Below are 21609 nucleotides of genomic sequence, written 5' to 3'. Positions count from 1 at the left end.
GTGGGACAAAACTAAGATTCTGAGTGTAATTGCTCAGGTAAAATTGATTAAATCAGAATCAAATGGGGAAACTAGTCACGTAGCAAGTGCACATGAATATAAAACAGGGCCTTTACCTGTAAGGGATTGAGTAGTGGCTCCTTCTGGCTTCCTCAAGGTGATCTGATATCTATTTAGAATATTATTCCTAGCCAGGGATTTAACTGAGGGGCAAAATGCATGCCTGGAAAGTGCAAGCACAAAGTCCTGAGTTCAGTCCCAATACCAAGACAAACAGAATTAAGATGCATTATGTACAGGTACCAACTCTCCACAAGCAATGTGATCATTGATACTACAAACATTTACTAGTAAAAAATAAAAATTGAGAGCTGGGTATGCCTGTCACCCAGCCCTTGGGAGGCTGAAGCTGGTGAATCTCCATGAGTTTAAGGACAGCATAAGTTACATAGTGAGTTTAAGGCCTGTCTGAACTACACAGAGATACGCTATATCAAAAAACAAAAAATGAGAGAGAGACAGAGAAAGAATGTGTGTGTGTGTGTGTGTGTGTGTGTGAGAGAGAGAGAGAGAGAGAGAGAGAGAGAGAGAGAGACAGACAGACAGACAGACAGAGAGGCAGAGAGATAAATTGAAGAGAAAAATAAAATCTTTTTGGTGTACAAAACAAAAAGAATGCATATGGAGGCCACAATGGAAAAAGCAGTAAGGAAGTAATGTGTTAAGCCTCTAAATTTTATTAAATTATAGACAGTTTATATACACCTTGAATAGGCTGTAATGTTATACTATTCATTGTAAACAGTGCTTTTGCTCTACATCAGTTTAGAAATCTGGGTTGATTTGAGAAGTAGCAAACCCATGAATGCTTATGCTTAGAAACTGCAAAGGAGTCTCTCAAAGACCACTAAAGACGGAAATGTCCCATCCAGAAAAATGCACCCTGTATAAGAATAGGAGAGAAGGTGAATCTTTGTGCTGAAGAACACAATATCAGACAAGTGTATCTTAACATTCTTCCCAGAAAATGTAGTCCTAGAGTGTTAGTAAGGAATATGCTGGGCCAAAGCAAATTTTTCTTTCTCTTTTAAATTATTTGATAATTGTATTTAAGGCTGAAGAAGCAAAGCTTTAAAATTTTTTAAATGCATATAGAACTTGAATTAGATATAAGAAATATGCTCAGAACTAATTTCATTTTCCATTGTCTCCTAGATTGTGTGCTGTTTTACTATGGCCTCCCTTGCTGCAGCAAATGCAGAATTTGGCTTCAACCTGCTCAGAGAGATGGATAACAGTCAAGGGAATGAAAATGTCTTCTTTTCCTTTTTGAGTATCTTCACTGCTCTGAGCCTCATCCGTTTGGGTTCTCGAGGTGATTGTGCACAACAAATTGATAAGGTTAGTTTTGGCTTTTGAAGCAAATCAGGCAAATTATTTTCATACACACAAAAAAGTGTCAGTGCACCGATACCTATGTCAGTGCAGGGCATTCATAAAGCACGAAATGTAATATCTTTCCATATGTCCATAAACCCCTCTTCAAAAAGAAGGCACACAGCTTGAATCACTTACTTGTTTGTCTGCAGTACTGGGATGGAATTCAAGGTCTCACATGCTAGACAAGTGTTGGAAGCAGTGAGAATATTCTTAGGAACTCAACTCTAATTATTTTCTGGTTCTCAGACTGTGTTTCCTAATCCAGCAGGATCACCTGGAGAACTTGTCAGAAATGCAAATGTTGGGTCCCACCCCAACCCTCCTAAATCAGAAACTATGGGTATGGAGCTGGCCATATGGTTTTCAAAACCTTTCCAAGCACACACTAAACTTTGAGAACCATTATTTGATTATATAAATGTGAATAGAGGAGCTAGGAGGAGATACAATTGATATCCTATTTTAGACATTGGTTCCATGGACACAAATGACACATTGGTGCAAATCAAGTAACGGAAACCTACCTGAATAGTAACTACCACCACCTCCTTCTCTATCTTACCCAGTGCCCAACACACTGTTAGACTCTTAGTCACACAAGGAGTGACATGGCCAGAGTATCTCTATTTTGCTCAGGAATTACCATAGAAAACCAGTAGTTCATGAGCAGGTAAAATACCAAGTCTAGATTGCATGCAGAGGTCTTGAAGTTACTACTATTTATTCTACTTGAAGTCATTCTAGGTTCTACTGATTTTAATCTAGAGGAAGCTAGCCCATGCTGTTATCTGTCATACTTAGTATATTTTGTGCAGGTAATTTAAAATTTTATGATTCTTCTCTTTGTCTGCATAGCTCAGGGTCTTTTGCTGTGAGTTAATAGTAAGTCTAGTACTGCTGTTTGGTTAAAAGGTAGAGAGGCTTATGATTCAGTCCCCAGTGTACCTCATCTTAAGGAGTTGGCAGTAACACAGCTGAGAATGAGATCTGTGCCACGCTCTGGGTTAAGCCCTACAAATACAATCTTATGTGATACTCCTAATAATACTTCAAAGTAGCACTATCATTGTGATGTCATGGAAGGGTTGTTAACATGCCAACTGAGCACTGAGGCATGTTGTATCACGATTTAAACTCTGCCTGCTCTTCTAAGGCACAGCTGGTCAACTTGGGCCCTGCTGGCATCAGGCTAGATCGTTCTTTGTTGTGAGGGGCTGTGCATCACAGCAAGGGAGTTTAGTGGCATCCCTGGTCTCTCTCCATTGAATGCCAGTAGCACTGCCCCATCCCAGGTCATGACAAAAAATATCTCCAGAGATTTTGTCTCCTTCATAATCAATCCCTGGTTGAAATCAACTGTCCTGAAGTCAGTATACTGAAATGCGACTTTGAGCACTTTATAGTGATGCTTTAGACAGTATTTTTCTAAATTGATGTAAATGTTTTGAAAAATTCAGCAGTTCATAAAAATGCACCCATCCATTAATGAAATATATAATGGTTAACAAACTGAGGTAATTTGGTGTCATGGAAACACAATTGGTTGGTCTTGGGTCCAAATACTGACTTTAGGATGATTATTATTTCATCTCTGTGGGACTTTAAGTCCTTGTTTGCACACTGAAGAGGTCCATTTGACAGTATTTAATTTAGAAAAAGGCTTCAAAGTTGCTGCTGTTTAATGTTGCGGACCACGAAGAGCAGGGTCCACCCCACCACAGCAGTGGGCCTTTCCCACAGCCGCAGGACCACCTAGATCTTACCGTGTGAGCTCACGCCAGGTGCAGTCTTGCATGGAGAATCTTTGAGTTCCCTTGATGCACACCAGTGCCTCATACCCCATGAGTCAACAGTTAAGGGAGGTGGATCCTAGAGAACTGAGAGAGCTATGTCCTGCTGGAGTTGCTCTTTAATATTCACTGTCCTACCAGTTACTTACGTGTGTGACTTTATAACTGTTTTTTGTTGCTGTTGTTGCTGTCTTTTTGAGACAGGTCTCATTATGTAGTTCAAGCTGGCCTTGAACTCACTTTGTAGCTCAAGCTGGCCTCAAACTCTTAGCGAGCCTCCTGTCTCAGGTGGGATTACGTGTGTGTGCCTCCACATCTGGTATAATTCTTATTATAACTTCCTATAAGAAACTTAAGAAAAAATGTCAATATCATAGAATCATTTCCATAATTTATTTGTGCAAATAAATTCAGTGGTTTGAAAGACACATTTTGGAAATTAAATTTTAGCTTCATCCTTGACTTAATTAGTTGTTTATGACATCTGACCCTTAACACCATAGACCACATGTTTTTGTTTCAGGTGAACCCAAGCTCAATTGATGCAATAATAATTCATGGTTTCCTATCACGTGTGCCTTTTAAGCATTACTATGTGTATTTGATGATCTTTTTTCTTTTTTTTTCTGATTCTCAAATTGTACATTAGATTTATTTCCCCTAAATCTCAAAATATCTTTGACTAATGCTCTGAGTTGGTTTTTCTTAACTCACCTAAAGCTCAGCTGTTCTTTTTGAATCTTGAATCATTTACTGGAATAAAGACAAGAATCAGTATGCTTTGAGGCTCAGTGAAGTTAAGGTACTATGAAGACTGCTTACCACTCCAATGGTTAAAGACCCAAAAGAGTATATTTATATACTTGATTACATGTTATTTATATACTTGATTACATGTTCAGCATTTTTTCATTCATTTATAATATATATAGTCATTTGTTATCTCATTGTAATATAAAAGTATTAACAATTTATTTTTCTTTCCTTTTGGAAGTATGTGTTCCTCTCTTCTCTCTAACATAAAATTTTTATTGAAATACATTATGCCTATTTATATTTATCTGAAATCATGTGTTCTGATGCCAATATTATTAAAAAGTTGTAAAAATTGGAATTTTATAAAACAAACATTTAAAAATAATTACTATACTCATAGTATATCTTTTATTCTACCAGTCTGTAAAAAGAAATAATAATTTTATGATTTATATGACTCACAGAAAAACCCCAATGAAAAACAAATGATCCATAGTCTCCTTTGGAAAAGACCTATAGAAGGTTTACAAAGATAAATCTGATAAATTTTGGCCAAAGAGGCAATTTATTTTTCTTTTATGGGTTTAAAATTAATCACTAGATACTTTTTTCATGGTAATAAATAATATGGGTCAAATTATGCCCTATAAATTGCAAATCAATTATTGTTTAGACAAAATAATGCTGCATAAAGATCAGCTACAGCAGTCACTGTGTTTTCTGTCTTCCAGGGTAAAATTTTTCTTTCTGACCTATTCTAAAGATCAGAGAATTAGACTCTATGATTCCTGACTTCTTCTTTTAGGAAAGAAAGGTATAATGAAACTACTCACTGTCTTCTTAATGATTGACAACAGTGACTCCCATTTGCAATTTTTACTTTTCAATTGTTTTCTAATGTAGATCTCGAAAAGACACAAGAATGAAATAGTTATAATGACACAATTCAAGTTATAATGATTCTTATTATTTACTCCCTTATACGGGTACAAATAAATGATTCTATGTAAGGGAAAAGGTCCTTGCTGAATTTTCCTGTCTTAGTTATAGGTTACCAATTTCACAGGAGTTGCAAAGTAAAATTGATCATAAAACTGAGACAGAATTATTTAACGGCCCAAAATACCTTGGTGTATATTATTCATAAATTTACTTTCAATCAGTTGAGAAGAGATAAGTATCATATTTTTAAGATATTGAAAATTCATGTGTTTTGCTAAGGCAAAAGAGAAAAGGAGAAATATTCGTGTTCCATAATAGCAGTGAGCTAGGGTTAAATGATCCAGAAGTAGACCGCCACTTGACGTCTACTGTATTTGTGAACTTTAAATAAGTATGGATTTGTATATCAAGCTTGCTGTGTTTATCTGACCTTGTTTCTCACTCCATCTCATTCTACATTAAAAGGAAGGAGAAACTGAAGTAAGTTCCACTTTTGGTAACATGTTAAAATTAAAATGGACACTCACAACCTTTGTAAGGTTTGTAGTACTTTCTGTTCTATTTTTCCCTCATCAGTTAGGCTGTGATGTTGATGAGGGGTCTAAGCCATTGAATTTGAAAGTCCTCACAAATACTGATGATGAAATTAGCTGCTTTAAATAATTTTCCATACAAATTTCTTAATCCAGTATCAGAAAGGCCCTTGGTATCTTGGGTCTCTCCTCTCCGATGAGAGATGTGGTCAAATGCAGCATACTTGACCCCTTCAAGCAGATCTGCGCCTTTTCACAGAATATGTAACCAGGTTTCCAGCAGTTACATAGACAACCTTGCCTGGGAGGTTTTTGGACCATTCTTTTAACTGGCTGGAGGAATAAAAGTGAAATGAATACATGGATATTTCTGGGTACTGTCTGTTTATGCTACAGGTGTGTGTGTGTGTGGGAATAGCAAGTGTTAATTTTGACTCAAAAATTCCATGACTGGCTCCCCATGTACAGTACATTTTATCACTTGCTCATTGAGGAACTGTTCTGGATTTTGGATCTCACAGATATAAAATCCTAAGAAAAACTTGAAAAAATGCAAAAGGAAATCAATACTTGGACATAGTAGCAATTATTAGCAAAAGGTATTACAAGTGCCACGTTGGAAAAGGAAAATTCTAGACCTGCTTAGTTTAAAATAATTGCAGGATCTTAAATTATATCTCCCAAGCCTCAGGGAAGCTTCTTTTAAAATATTTCCTAGATATTTAATGACTACTTTTCATTTTTAGTTAAGTCTGTTCCAGCCTCCACTTGACTAGACCAATTTTCCATGTTTAAATTTTACTCTTTTTAATACTTGTACAGAGCAATTAACTTGCTCCTCCAGGGTACACAAGTCAAAATTATTAAACTCTTTCCATTTTTCAGCCACTGAATTGACGCTTCCTCTTTATGGTGCATTTGCCAATGAACGATCTGTATTTTAACAAACCCATAGAGTGACTGCACTATGCTAAAAACAAAAACAAAACAAAACAAAACATAAAAGCACAATCACCAACAGTCTCAATTCCTTGCTTATTTCACTAAGACCTTACTTTTACTTGTATTTTTTAATTTTCAGAAACCATTTAAAAAATAACATTTTAGTTCACAAATAACTGTGTACATTTATAGGGTGCAATATAGTGTTTTTATCTATGTATACATTGTAGAGAGATTAAATCAAGCTAATTTACATACTTAGCATCTCAACAACTTTTCTTTTTTAATTTTTGCTTTGTTAACGGAATCCTTTCTTGCTCAGCATGAGGAGATATAGGCGTTTTTACTCCCCGTGATGTGAATGTTACTCCAGCTGTGGTCTTTGAGCGAAATGTCTGGCACCATTGGAGAAACCTGCTAGAAGGTCTGGTTGGTGAGGGCTGTGTGCCTGACTGCCCTCCTCACCCCTCCTGTGGTCCTGCTGAGCTGCTTTGAGGCACCTCCAGATGGAGGTCACCCTGGCGTCTGTGAGAGCACCCCCCTTGGCTCAGCCCTGGCCTGTCTCATAATCGTTGTGTGTTTCTGAAATGATTTAGTTTAAAGCCAACATTGTTTGTTGAACAATGAAGAGTAGTAAAAGAAACTTTCTGGCTAGGAAGGAGGTTTTTGATCCTTTCCCTAATAACTATACTCTGCATATTTTTGGAATAGCTGAAAAAAATTGCCTAGGTCATTAAAAAAACTTGCCCAGGGAGTTCTTCCCAGGCCTCAGTTGAATTTTGGGTTAAACTGCCTTGTGTTTGAGACCTCAGAATCTTGTCATCCTTGCAGAGCCTTCTCTTTTCAAAGGTAACCTGAGAAATTGTTTCTGTAAAGTATTATTTTTATTCTTCCAGTTAATATTTTTATTATGGCAATTATTATTATTATTATGAATGTTAAGCCTTTATACAAATTTAAAGAACACTGGCAGATTTTTTTTTATAATATTCTTTTTTAAAGAGACCAGAATTTTGAGTATACAAGGTTATTTTTTTTTAAATCTGTTGCTTTTTTATATTCTTAATGTGACATCTCTCTGTGTTTTTTCCTCTTACAAATGCTGGAATGTCCAGCTCTAATATCTAATGCTATGAATGCTGGAAGAAACATAGCAATGCTTTGGTTTTTTTTTTTTTTTTTTTTTTAATTTATTTATTTATTTTACCTTTCCTAAGGGAGATACTAATCTCTTTTCTATTTAAAAGGCAAAATACACCATTCTTTGGGAACTTTGGAAAAATTCTAAATAAATATTTTTAAATTCTTTCAGTCACCAAATTAAAAATTCTGGTAGTTGTAAGGAGACGATTCAACCACTTTCAGCACTAAAGCTATTATAAGAGGACAACCTCTACACAACAGCCCATTATATTTTAAATTCATTCATTCATCGAAGTTGTTATGCTAATACTTTTAAAAAACATTCTTTTGATCTTCTTCAGACAAAATCTGTATAGCATGGGCTGGTGTCTGACTATCTGTTTAAATCAGGCTGGTCTCAAACCATACCACTATCTTTTATAATGTTTTGTTTTGCTTTGGCTAGAAAAGATGGGAAGCTGCTCTTATCCCTGTCAGTCTTCAAACTATCATATGATTGTCTTTTTCTAAGACAGTGAATCCAAACTTGCGTTAGATTCTAAGACTGTGAACAAACTTGCATTAGAACAAACTTGCATTAGATTCTAAGACAGTGAATTCAAACTTGCATCAAAATTCATAAAGTCAGGCATCAGTCAAAATGGTGTTTTAAATCTCTTTATTTGTATTTAACCATAATACCAATACTACTCACATTAGTATCTCAGCTCTGCTTAAAATCTGTTTCTCTTAAAATGTCTACAGCATCAGCATTATATGTAGACCTCTCTGCAATTCCATTTTAAGAGGACCACATGAAGCTTTTAGTTGGAAAAGTCAGTGGGCATGATATGTCACTTCTCCCCTTTGAAATGACCTACCTTTCTCCTACATCTTGATGGTTGACAGTGATGGTTACTAATGACACTCTTACTTTATGATTTAGATAGGAGCAGATATTATCTTATTATCTGTTTAGATAGTTAGGAATGGGTGTTAACTTATCCATATCTTATATGTTGGAGAGAAACAAGATTCTTATAATGAAAGTTTAAGATTAAAAGATCTTACATTTTTTCATATTTGCTTTATTAAAATATATAAATGTTCTTGTGGATTGATGAGGCTTATGCCTTTCAATGATTTGTTCTCACAGTGCTAATTCATGAGATCTATAGATTTAAATGCAAGGAACATTTTTCACTTAGAAAGTGCTGGTGTTCTTGTGGGCTGCAGAGCAAGATTTGTCCAGGGGTATCTGGCCCATGATCTCTACAGGTTCTAGGCCAAAATTTTAAATCTTTTCATAGACAAATACAAATCGTGTGTATTCACTTGCAATTTGTAACAAAATTCACCTGAAAGAATTAAAATTGGTCAAAAGTACACCTTAATATAACAATAATTTAAAAATAAAACCTAATACCATAAGTAAGAAAGTTTTGAAACTTCCTTATTAAGTTTTCCAATTCATTTTATTGTGATCTTAGATAATTAAAAATAAAACATTTACCATAAATCTTCAAATTTTAAGCATTTTAAAGATAATCTACATTAAAGGAAAAAAGGGGATAAAGCCTGAAAAAATCCTCTTGCTTTGTTAGAAGACTTTGAAATGTGACTTCAAATCAAAATTACAATGACCAGGGGGGTAGACGGTGGCAACAAAAATGATAATGGAGTTTAGTAAAAACAGTCCAGTTTGGGGAAAAAGCATTTCATAACCGCTGTTATTTATGAATAATTTTGAGAAAATCCTCTATCAGAATGAATCAGTCTCTTTTTTTTTTTTTGACAAAAATCATTTGGCCAATACAAATGACTTTCTGAACTAAATTTGTTTAATACCTTGTTTGCATGATATAATGTGTATGTAAATATAAGAAATAAGACATGTTTGTGAAAATATGAATTTTTGTATGTGAAGAAATATTTTAGATAAAATATGCATGTTTTCACATAATTTTTAGTTCTGAAAATTAGTGAACCTCCATATGTTGAAAGTTCTATAAAATAAGCAAGGAAAAGAGAGAATAGGAAAACCTTTAAAAGATCAAATGGCAATGATACAGTATTTTAAGACGTAGCTGATACAAGTAAAACTTAATACTGTTCCATAAAATGTAATTATAAGACTTATCTGATACAAATAAAATACTGTTCTATAAAATGAAACTTTAAAAATTAGTGATAATAATTGGTAGGAAATTTTGACAAGTTCCATGATTTCACAAAAACTAAAAGACAAATGCAACGACAAAAAAAAGGAGGGTGAGGATCTAGTAGACAAAATTTAAGTAAATTTAAATGAACCTATGAATTGATAACCTAACTTGTTTTGGCCCAAATGTTACAATGATATCTTCCAGCTCATTAAAAAAGAAAGAAAGAGAGAAACAAAAATAAAATACTTAGTATTATATAGACCATAAAAGAGCACACTGGTATTTTGTGCTATTTTGTTGAGATAGTGAACATTCTGGTAGCATTTCGTCGACTATAGATTGTTGAAAATTGTTGAGTTCAACCATTTAAGGGCAGTTTTTATTAAGTGTTACATTAAGAGGGAGGTGAAATGAAGCTTTTATATTTGCATGTGGCTCTATATCCAGATGAGCCTATTTTCTTATCACTGTAGCATTTATGTAAATGAACACAAATTTCAAAATCCAGGAGAATCTGTGAAATGTCAGGCTACAAAAAAGGGGAAAAATGTAATAAAAATTAAAACTAGAACACATTTCTCTCCTTTCAGCTCACTGATGTTCACTTGGAGTTGTGGAGCGAGCCCACTCCAGGCCCAGGGAACACGAAATGGCAATTAGACTATTTTATCAGCAAAGAAGTGTTTTTGTTTATAAAGCCTCTTGCCAGCCCCTCCCCTGGTAACTGTCGGTTGACATTGCTTTTCTGTGTCCTGCCTGCAGACGCTGTTGTTGACCACCTCAGGACACAGAAATGTTTCTAATAATCAGGTAATGCCAATGAGATCTTTTTTACAAAAGAATAATGATTGAGATAAGTAATTGTTGTGTGAATATATTTTAATCTTTCCCCATCCTTTTAAAACAAATGTTTGTGTATATTTTTAATAAAATTTCTTACTTAGCAATATTTCACATATTCATTGGCTAGATTGTGGTAAGATAGCAAAGAACCAAAGATTTGGCCTTTTTTTTTTTGTTATTCACCAGTAATTTGCCTTGCTAAAATTAGTTACTTATCACACAAATTCATTGTTTGTATTAATAATTTTATTTTGCTTTTTGTTTTGGTATGTTCTTTAATTTGATCACAGACATTAGTATGAGAAAGGGTCAAAGATTGGATATACATATAACCTTATTTGCTGCTTTTATAGCAACATTTTTCAACCTCTTAAGATATATTGTTTTATATCATGAATAAATGATGTTATACATATTCTTGTAGTCCAAAAGTAAAATTTATCACCTTTTCTAAAAAAACAGTCAAGACTTCAGTTTCAACTGAAGAATGTTCTCTGTGATATAAATGCATCCCACAAGGACTATGAACTCAGGATTGCCAATGGTCTTTTTGCAGAAAAGGAGTTTGATATCAATGAGGTAAGTGAAACATATCTTACAAGATTATTTGCTACTGAACCCAAATCTTTTCAAATTCACTATGTGAACAAAGGCCTGTGCCTTTCTACTGAATCATACAAAAGTGATTATCTTCTTTTTGCAACTATTCATTTTCCCAAGTGTCTTCAAAATAGCATTAATAGTTCCAAATTTCAACTTCTCACCCAATGAATCCTCATATTTGGTTTTGGATTGATGGACTCCAAAATTGAAGAGAACTTCCAAACTAGCAGTAATGCTGAGCTATAATGCAGTGTCTGTGTGGCTGCGTGTGTGTGGTACTGGGGGCATGGTGCAGCCTCACGGCACAATCAGGGGAAAATGTTAGATAAATGGTAATGAGCCCTGTTAAGGAACAGAAATTCCAGTCCAAATTGGGGGTTCGTAGTGGGATCTCTTGGCATAATTCCAAAAGAAAGCCCAAGATCATTTTATTGTACTGAGTTGATGGATAGGGTAGTAGGGTTAGTGGGCCGGGTTTTAAGTTATGAAAGTCAGGGTGAAATTGCAGAATTAACAATGGCTGAATATGTGACTATAACAAGAGGTGATGTGACTCATCAGGTGGTGCGGGTACGCCTCCTAGCAAAGTAGGCATTGTTGGGCTGTTGGAAACCGGAAGTTAGGTGCGTGGGGCAGACATGGTCAGACCTATCAGAAAACACGTATCAGTGCTGCCTTTAGATTTCATACTTAGGCATTTCAGTATCACTGGATTGAATTCTCTCTCTTCACTCCTTTTTTTCTCAAGGTCTGATTTTCCTTTCTCCTTTTAGCAGTTATTTCTTTATCCTATTAATGAGATTGTTTATAAATGAGTCCCTTTTAGGAGATATGGCCAGATAAAGACAGTTATTGGTGGCGGAGGAGCTCAGGGGAAAAGAGATCAGTAGACAAATATTTTTAAATCTCCACTTCAGTGAAATTTATCATAGCGTTCTGTCTACCAAATAATAAGTGAGGCACAGAATGCATTCTCAGTGCTGTTGTGTTCAGCCCACCTATGATTTGGAATGTCATCGGTGTGACCACCAGAAGCTGCTTACCTGGTAGTGCCATTAACGAGACACACTGCCTGTGTTTACCTGGACATATTTTCTCTTCCTTTTAATTCTCTACTTCTCAGACAACTATCTAACACTGCCTCGGTGACATCCCTGGGCTAATTGCTTCATGTGTCATTAGCAGCTCTGTGTCCCAGCTGGTCATCACAGTCCCTTCTGTCCATCACCCATTCAAATTTGTTGCCCCTCCCTTGCACCACTCCTGAAATGCTTTGGTTACAGTGGCAGCTCTGAAACACTCAACCACTCCGGTTTGGAGTCTTCCTGAAAGCTTTCTACACACATTTTATAAGGACCATGCTATATATGCATTACATCTGATTTAGTTTCTCTATTTCCATGCATACTGCTGTGTCCCTAAGGAATCGCTGACACTTTTACTTACTGGGATTTGTCTCTCATGCCAGTACTTAGTAAAGATTTCCATATTTCCTTTTTGTTTTATCTGGCATTCATAATATGTAGAAAGCAGTGTACTCAGAAGTGCAGAAACAGAATGAGGGTGAAATCTGATTAACAACCTGGAAAGTGGAGATACCACCCATTTTGCCTCTCAAATATTTCCAGTACAGTTAGTTATTCTAGAGCTACTTTCAATTTTAAATAAAGTATGAAGGAGAAAATGACTAAAATGAAGTAAGTAGAATGTGCTTAGGACATCCAGATATCTTAGGCTCAAAAGCTTGGGTTTTACTTTTTGGGGCTTTATCATATGTGTAATGAGTACAATTTAAAGATTTTCAGCAGAATCAGGGCTAGAGGGAAGCCACTGGGATATTTAGGATGAGAGAGCAGTGGAAAGTCAAAGTATGAGTTTAGTCATGATCTCTACTAGTTTCTTCCAATTCATTTCAGATAGAGTTAACGTGAAATAGTGTTTGCTATACAAATTCAACCGTAAGTTCTCTATATTCCCTTTCAATCACTTTTGTAGACTTCCAGCTGTAGGTACTCATTTTTGAGGCAGATTTGAACTTACTTATTGAATAAAGCAGTAGAAGTTAAGAGACAAGCTCAAAAATATATTTCTTATAAGGTTAAGTTTGTGGTAATTTGTAAATATCATAATTTTATTCAAGTGCATTCTTAATTATAGACCTATATTGAATGTGCTGAAAAACTGTACAAGGCCAGAGTGGAGCGAGTTGATTTTACAAATGATATAGATGACACCACATGTAAAATTAACAAATGGATTGAAAATGAGACACATGGTAAGTGCAAATACTCTATTTTTTACAAGATTTTTTAGGTAAGTGGGAGTATTAGTAACTGTCAACCTTAATGTAAGAATCTTTGTACACATGAAGGGTAGCTCCTACTAATCCAAAAATCATTGTTGCTAGTTTTTAAAATGGCTTTTACTTTAGGCGGCAATGTGGCTTTGTGTAATCTTAATATTTTGAATGCTTTATACTTATCAAACAATTTGCCATTTACATTATCTCTATTGACTGGGAAACAACCCTGTGAGACAAATACACATTATAACTATTTCGTAAGTCAATAACAAGTGGATGTAATTTTCTGGATTAACCACAAGGTCTCACCTTAAGTAAGAGGAAAAAAACTAAGAATTGATTTGCAGGACATTATTTCTAATAACCCAGCATTTCGTTCTAATGCTCAAGCAGTTTTATTGGGATTGGGTTTATTTGCATCTTACTGTTCTTTTTGATCTGAATGCCACAGCCACAACAGACTGCTGTCAAAGAAATCAATTTTAATGTCATTGCTTTGTTTGAAAGGAGTTACAGTTTATTTTTTTTAAAAAATGCTTCATTTACTAGAAAAAAATTGGGCAAAAATACAACTTCCTGAAAAAGTTCAGCTCTTTATTGATGTCTCTTTCACAATTAAAAACTAAGTTCTAGCCAAAATTCTAGTTTAGTACATTAAATAAAGTTGGTACAGGCACATTTAGTATTTTGAAACTAATAAGGAAAACCATTCATCTATTGTTTGGTTAATCGTTCCATTTCAGAGCTAGTTATTACATCCTCACCTAAGGGTTGGTTATGATTTGTACCCTCAGTGTTATATGGTTTTTTAATCTGGCTTCACTTCGGAAACACAAGAGAGATTAAAATAATTTCTCAAATGGAGACACAGCAGCATCTTAGTTCTGCTATAAAAATACAGCATCTTAGTTTTCTATTTGTTCATTCATGTAACCTGATACAGTAGTGGGTAACTGACTGTTAGCCATTGAAAGTTTCAAATTACAGCACTTATAAGTCAAGAGAAAATATGTAATTATTGCTTATTTAGTAAATGGTATTCCATGTGGCATTTAATATTTAAGGGTATTAGATTACTAATTTCTTTTTCTACTTGGAGTATTCAAATCCTTTCTCATTCAAATATGTGTATGATTATAATGATCTTGTTAAGCATATGTATTCAATATTTACTTGAGGGAAAAATTCAAGTTGCCAATATTCTAAACGACATGTAGATCACAGTTACTGTTCTCTTCTACATAATCCCATAGCATCCATTTGAAAGGCAAATCTGATCCATCGTGAATGCTTTTCCTTAACTTTGGGTGAAATCTGAACAGTCATTTGTCATCACTTTCGGGATAATCTGAAGTTCTTACCAGACTTCAAGGCTCGTCATCCTCTGGCTCCTGCCTCTAACCTTTCTAACCTTGCAGAGATGAAAGAATTTTCTGTCTTTGAATCACTAAGTCTTTGTTTTAAGAAAGATCATTGCCCCCCACCCGTTGCCTTTACTTCAAGCAGACAGCCCCATCCATGGTCAGTTCTCCCTAATCTGTGCCCTGCAGAACTCTGATCACATAGAGAGGGTACTAGTGTGTCACAGCTGCTTTGTTAGTTGGTAACTACATTGAGCTGGAATACAACTCATTATTGCCATGCTTTCATAGTTCCTATTCTACCGCCAAGCGTGGGTAAACATTTCTGGCAAACACAAAGTAAGTAAGGAATTACCCCCTTCAACTGAATAAAGTTAAATTATACTTGGAGTGTTTCAGTGACTTGAGGTGGCCGGTTTAATGCAGTAAAGACAGATACTTGTGAGCAAGGACTCTGGAGATTGTCTTCCTGACTGAAATCCTACTGTTGTGATATCATTGTGTGATTTTGTATACATTACCTAACCTTTTTGTGCCTCAGTTTCTTCAACAGAAAGCAGAAACAATACCAGTGCCTATCTCCTACTGATTTTTGAGGGTTACCTCAAATATTGCACTTCAAAGATTTAGAAAGGGCCAGATGTATTAATTGCTCATAGGTTATTACTACTGTCACCACAAATAATTTTTTCATTTGATGAGAAAATCTTCATACCTATTAATGATCTCTGAAAATGATATTTTAAAATTGACATTACCAACTAACTTTTCTTTCCTCATTGAATTTTTCAAAAGGCAAAATAAAAAATGTGTTTAATGATAATAGCATCAGCTCGTCTGCTGTCATGGTACTGGTGAATGCTGTATACTTCAAAGGCAAGTGGAAATCAGCTTTCACCAAAAGGGACACTATAAAGTGCCATTTCAAATCACCCAAGGTATGTGCACCTCTGATATGAGTTAGGGAACTTTCCCAGTAGTATTTCTTTGAAAGTAATTGTGGTATTTAACTAAGCAAATGGTAGGGCTACAATTTCTTTATCCACTTTCTGTATTACCAATACTGTACAAGCAGTTGCTTTATAAAACAATGCTAATATAGTTTATAAAATATAACTGAAGAAGCCTAAACCATAAATTGAGATTTCTTAATATATATTCAAAATTGAAATAAAAGTAAAAGATAAATTTAAGATATACTAGTTAGATCCATATACAAGTAAAGATGAATAAAAATACATGTTATTTTCGTAACTTTGATCGTAAGGTCTACATTTAGAATCACTATCAGTGATTTTCCTGAATCAAAGTAAGGATGTGTTTCTTTTTATATGGGTAAAATCTATACTTAGTAAAGCTATGCATTTCCAAATACATTTTATTTCTTCATTTTAAAAATATAAAACACCTTATTACCAATTTTCCACAGAATATGTATTCTTGAGTTTTTCCTTCTTTTCATACCACTTTATATGTAAGCCTTAATATAGTAGAAATGTCAGATATATTGTGTTGGTATTCCTGTCCAGCTATTTGGGAGCTGAGTTGTCTGAGACTAGTCACTCATTAAAGAGCTCCTCTTCCTCACATGTAAAACAAAGTGATGTAATTTGGCAAAGTCTAAAATTCCTTTTAATTGACCTTTTATGTTGAAACATAGAAATTCAGAGTTAACTTTAAGACTTAGCTTTATTTTTCAACTATGTAAATGTCCTAACTACACTGTCCCACAACAGAGGTTGTAGACACAGACCTTCTGAGTGCTGATAGCAATTAGAGATCACCATATGACTCAGAAGATGGCAAATAAAAGATAACTTAGGCGGGCCTCATCTACAGGGAAGATAACTGTTTGAGAGGAGCAAGAAGAGACTTGACAAAGTCAGGACTGGAACTAGGATACACGCCAGGCTTGTTGCATTGGTTTGTCTCTGGCAGCTGCATGGACTGCAGGGCAGCTGAGCTGCGTGTCCATGCCTGGCTGGTCCTAAGTGAGATTCTGGGGAAGCAAATTCATGGTGTAGGTATCTCTGAGGGGAAAAGGAGATACAAACTAATATTTTGAGAATCATGTATGAAAAATAATAGAATAAATCCTAATAAAATACAGCTCTGTGCTGGAGATATAGCTCAGTGGCTAGTGTTTGCCTGATGTGAGGTTATGAGTTTGATCCCCAGTATCAAAAAAAAAAAAAAAAAAAAAAAAAACAACTCTGCCTTATTGAAGCTTTATCTATAAGAAACGTACTAAATAGTAATAGAATAATATGAAGCATACTAGGTAGCACTAGAATTTTGACAGGGTTTTGAAGTGATGTTTTATTTTCTACCTCTTCCTTCATCTTTGCCCATGATAAATTGCATTTGCTGCATCATTTTCAACAATGAAGACAAAAACCAAAAATATTGCTGACTTCTAGGTTGAGGCTTTGTTTCACTTGCTTTTGCTTTTCCTTGTAATGAAGTTTTTATTTTGCCAAGTAATATCCTATAAAAATTTTGTTTTAAACCCTCTTCCAGCTGTGTTACACATTATGTATAATATTACTATAACACATAATTTATAATGGAGTAGACTGTGGAACCTCAATCACTGATATTAGTATTGTTTCCTCACATTAAACATGTGAAATCACTGGTATAGCATGCGGTTCTGCCTCTTCCTCATATAGACATGAAGCACTGTGGTCATGCCATCCCAGCCCCCTTAGCCAGGCACACGTCACCTGACCCGTCTTACTGGACAGATAAGCTCTTTGTCTTCATTGTTCTATGTTTTTTCTTCCTGAGAACTAGTCTCAAAGTCAAAAGAGGGCAACTTTTCCAAAAGGAGAAGGATATGTACTTCAAGGACATGAAATTATGTCTTCTTTCATGTAGAAACTTTCGCCTCCAAAGGTGTATTTTGGAAGTATTGACAAATTAGTAGATCATAATATCATTAAGAAAAAGACAGTTATTGCCTTTGTGGTGCTTTTAAATCAGTGTATGCTATCCACAGAAAAAGAGCTACTGAGTTTCTTCAGTTGAAGGGATATTACCAAATATCTTGCAGAAAGTTTTAATTATTCCAGACTTCATTTTTAAATTATACATTTTTGATAGTATTAATTTATATTGTAATTTCAAGAAGAAAAAACTCTGTGGCATCTACTTTTCATTTTAGCATTGTTTAGTGGTTAATTGTATAGACAATTTCTGTTAAAACACTAAGTACAAGTCAATATTTCTCTTGCTAAATGTAATAACTTACATGGCAAACTTATGCCACTGGGGCTATTGTTGTCTTTTTTTTAAAATGGAGAATATAGAGGGATACAGAGAAGTTACTTACCCTTATATTACATTATTTAGAAATTTTAAACTCAGATAGTAAGCCCAGAATCTGTGATTTTACACTAACATGTTCACTAATCTAGCCAGGATTAGTAATATGTCAGAAAAAATCTAGTGTCAACTGATGCATACAACAATTTTATGTGTACTTGGCCAAAATATAAAATGAAATGGGACTATAAATAACTTTTTATGACTTGACTTTCAGTGTTCTAAGCAAGTTGTTCCTATGATGCATCAAGAACGGAGGTTCAATCTGACCACAATTCAGGAGCCGTCCATGCAGGTGCTTCAGCTCATATATCATGGTGGGATGAGCATGTATATTCTGCTGCCTGAAAGTGACCTGTCACAAGTAAGTTACTGTTCTTTCATTTAATGGGGAATAAGAAGGCAATAAGGATACTCTTGATTATATTTTTATCCACTGATTTTGACATTTTGGTTTGTTAGAATAGTAGTTATTTACACACCTACTTATTCATTTATTGGACAAATATATAAGAAGTGTCTACTAATGTGGCAGATACCACTATAGAGGCTGAAATTGACTTTTTAAAGCTTTGGAAATTTAGTTATATATAGAAGAGCGCTTATCCATGTAATCACTTTTTCTCATTAGATTTTCATCTTAATAGCCTTTTTAAAAAAGAACATTGAGAAAACTATGATACATCTGGCATTGTTAAAATCTAATATGGGCTTATAAAATATTGCTACTCATATTTGATCAATAATTCACTTTATAATCTAAGTCTTAAAAGATTTTGGCAAATATCATTTATTTGAACTTAAATTGTTCTATATTAATAAAGTAGTCCAAAGAACAAGCAGTAGATAGCTTACAAGATAGATTTATTCTTGCATTTAGTGTGTGAATTTTCTTTACCATAACACATTTACTTAATATATGCAAATTAGATTTGTATAAATTTACATACTTTATAAGTTTGAATACTTATAGAATCCTAACTTACTAAATAATTATGAGAAAATTGGCAATGCAATGTGGTGAATGTGAAAAAATTCCAACTCATAATAACAAGTTTTAGGTTATTCACAAACTGGAAAACTTACACACAGAAAATTCAAACAGATTGTCTGTGTAGATTTAGGAACTTGATATAAATACAAGTAAATGCTAATATATATGAAAAACTGAGAAAAAATTACAATAATTCTACATTTGAGGGGATAGGTCTGTATAAAGATTTGGAAACAATGGTCATTAAAAAATCCTTCCATTATAAATCTAGAAGAAACTATGATCAGTTTTCAACATTCAAAATCTGGCAGATTGAATTTGTGAATCTTTTGAGGGTAGCCATAGAGTTGGAGAGAGATACCGGCACCTAATTGCATAGCTAAGGTTACTCGTTCTGCACACTGGGTATATCTCCCTACATCATCCTGAGCTTCAGTTATGTCAACTTTTGAGTAAGAAAACCAACTCAATCCCGGGCTCCCAAGTGTGTGATTCTGCTGAGAGACATTGATTTCCTAAGCTTTCAAGACAGGGACTCTGGGGAGTTTGCCTCAATCTACCTGGATTTTACTGGCTTACTTGTACAAGCTGTGAAACTATTTTTTCTGTATCTTCATACCAGAACAATGGCCAACAAAATCTGATTTAAACAACTACTGAGCTCTTTTTTTCTACCACTGATGATTTTTTGGTTTCCACATTCTTTCACCTGCTGATTATTCCACTTTGGCTATGTCTGTTCCTGTGTGGGCAGAGAACAGACATATCCTGCAGTGTAAACAAGCCACACCTTGTCACAGCAGAGAAAATTAAACTTGTGGTTTGTAAAAAGCACTTAAATTATTTATTTAAATCATTTTCTCTTTCCAAACTGCCTTAGGACCTAATCATGTACTTAACTGCAAAAATCTTTTTGTAGTTGTTATTTTTTTCTTTACCATGCGATTCTAAAGTACTTTTCATTATTCCTACAGATTGAAAGAAGCCTGTCCTTTAGGAATCTAATGAAATGGACCAATCCAAAAAAAATGAAATCTCAGTATGTGGAGGTGTTTCTTCCTAAATTCAAGATAGACAAGAAGTATGAGATGAAAAACTATTTGGAAGCTCTAGGGCTGAAAGATATCTTTGATGAGTCCAAAGCTGATCTCTCTGGAATAGCTTCGGGAGGTCGTCTCTATATATCGAAACTAATGCACAGATCATATATAGAGGTCTCCGAGGAGGGTACGGAGGCAGCTGCAGCCACTGAAAATAACATTGTAGAAAAGCAACTTCCTGAGTCCACAGTGTTTAGAGCTGATCGCCCTTTTTTATTTGTCATCAGAAAAAATGACATTATCTTATTTAGTGGCAAGGTTTCTTGCCCTTGAAAACACAGTTGGCTTCTATTACTATAATCCTTACAGCATTAAAGAAACATCAGTAGTAAATACTTTTGCTTAATTACAGTCACATGGTGTTTTCTTTGAGTTTTTCTTCCTTACATTGGCCAGCAGAAGACACTGGTGAGTTGACCCTCTCAGACATCTGGTTTACAGTCCTAATTCCTACTCTTAGCATTTCTACTGAATTTTCTTCCCTGTTTCTAATTTTATTGGTTTTCAACACATCCTCACGTCTACAATTCTCCATGGCCTAGCTAAGAATTATGCATTCTGCTCTACTAGCAATGCGAATGTACAACTCTGCAGTTATCATAGCCATTTTAGCCTTATCATAAGTGATTTAGGAAATAAACCCAGCTGCTTCCTAGAAATTTGTGGGCTAACTTTTCCTTGCTATCTAAAGAAGACATTAGAGTTTACTCATCTGATTCTAAGTCATTGTGCAATATAGATGCTGAAAAATTACAAAATTGAGACTGAGAACTAAAAAAAATTTCATTAATAATTTCAAGTTGACATCTTTGGGGCTTTCTTTGATAAAAGTTACTATGTACATAGTTTTTTCAAATACAAAACCATCCAACGGTTCACAGTTGTTATTTGCAGCATGTTATTAATATGCTGTGAAGTTTGTTAAGTTTTCCCTATTTATCATAATAAAAAATACAACAAGTCTGTACAGTGTGATTGTTTTCCTCTGATCAATTGTGAGACTATCCCAATGCTTTCTTGATTTTCCAGGCCAAATATGCAACCAACCAAAAAAAAGAATATTTTTGTAAAATAATTATTTTTTGGTTCAATATAGCTGTTTTGTTTCAGATAGTTTTTTTAAAACAGTATATAAGATGATGGGCTACTTTTAAATACTAGGATTTAAATTCATGAAGCAGATGATTCAATAATACAAACATTTATAATGTCATAAGTAAATTTTACAAACAAATTAAAAACAAATTGAGACCATGCTGAATTTACTTAGTGGTTTATAAATAATAATAGCTTACTGAGTTTTGTTTTCATCACAAAAGGCTTTCGCCTGAATAGTAGCTGTATGAACCAGGAAGAGCCTCTGTATGAAACAGCACTATGGCCTTTTGT

At 34.6% G+C, this 21609-nt stretch overlaps 1 protein-coding gene across 2 annotated transcripts in view; it reads left to right on the top strand.

Annotated features, from left to right (window-relative positions):
* Window positions 1-21181, top strand: part of Serpinb7 (serpin family B member 7) — a 51473-nt gene extending 30292 nt beyond the window's left edge. For both annotated transcript variants that reach the window (XM_063232121.1, XM_063232122.1), the window contains exons 2-8: window positions 1216-1401; window positions 10453-10500; window positions 10996-11112; window positions 13294-13411; window positions 15595-15737; window positions 18344-18490; window positions 20095-21181. In XM_063232121.1, the coding sequence (XP_063088191.1) occupies window positions 1234-1401; window positions 10453-10500; window positions 10996-11112; window positions 13294-13411; window positions 15595-15737; window positions 18344-18490; window positions 20095-20493 (1140 nt within the window). In that variant the 5' untranslated portion in view covers window positions 1216-1233 and the 3' untranslated portion in view covers window positions 20494-21181. The remainder of the gene's footprint in view (window positions 1-1215; window positions 1402-10452; window positions 10501-10995; window positions 11113-13293; window positions 13412-15594; window positions 15738-18343; window positions 18491-20094) is intronic.
* The last annotated feature ends 428 nt before the right edge of the window (window positions 21182-21609 follow it).

This window comes from Cavia porcellus, unplaced genomic scaffold, assembly GCF_034190915.1.
Source record: "Cavia porcellus strain 051 isolate PalLab524CR breed Dunkin Hartley unplaced genomic scaffold, mCavPor4.1 scaffold_20, whole genome shotgun sequence".
NCBI classification, from domain to species: Eukaryota; Metazoa; Chordata; class Mammalia; order Rodentia; family Caviidae; genus Cavia; species Cavia porcellus.
This window is presented reverse-complemented; position numbering and strand designations above follow the sequence as displayed.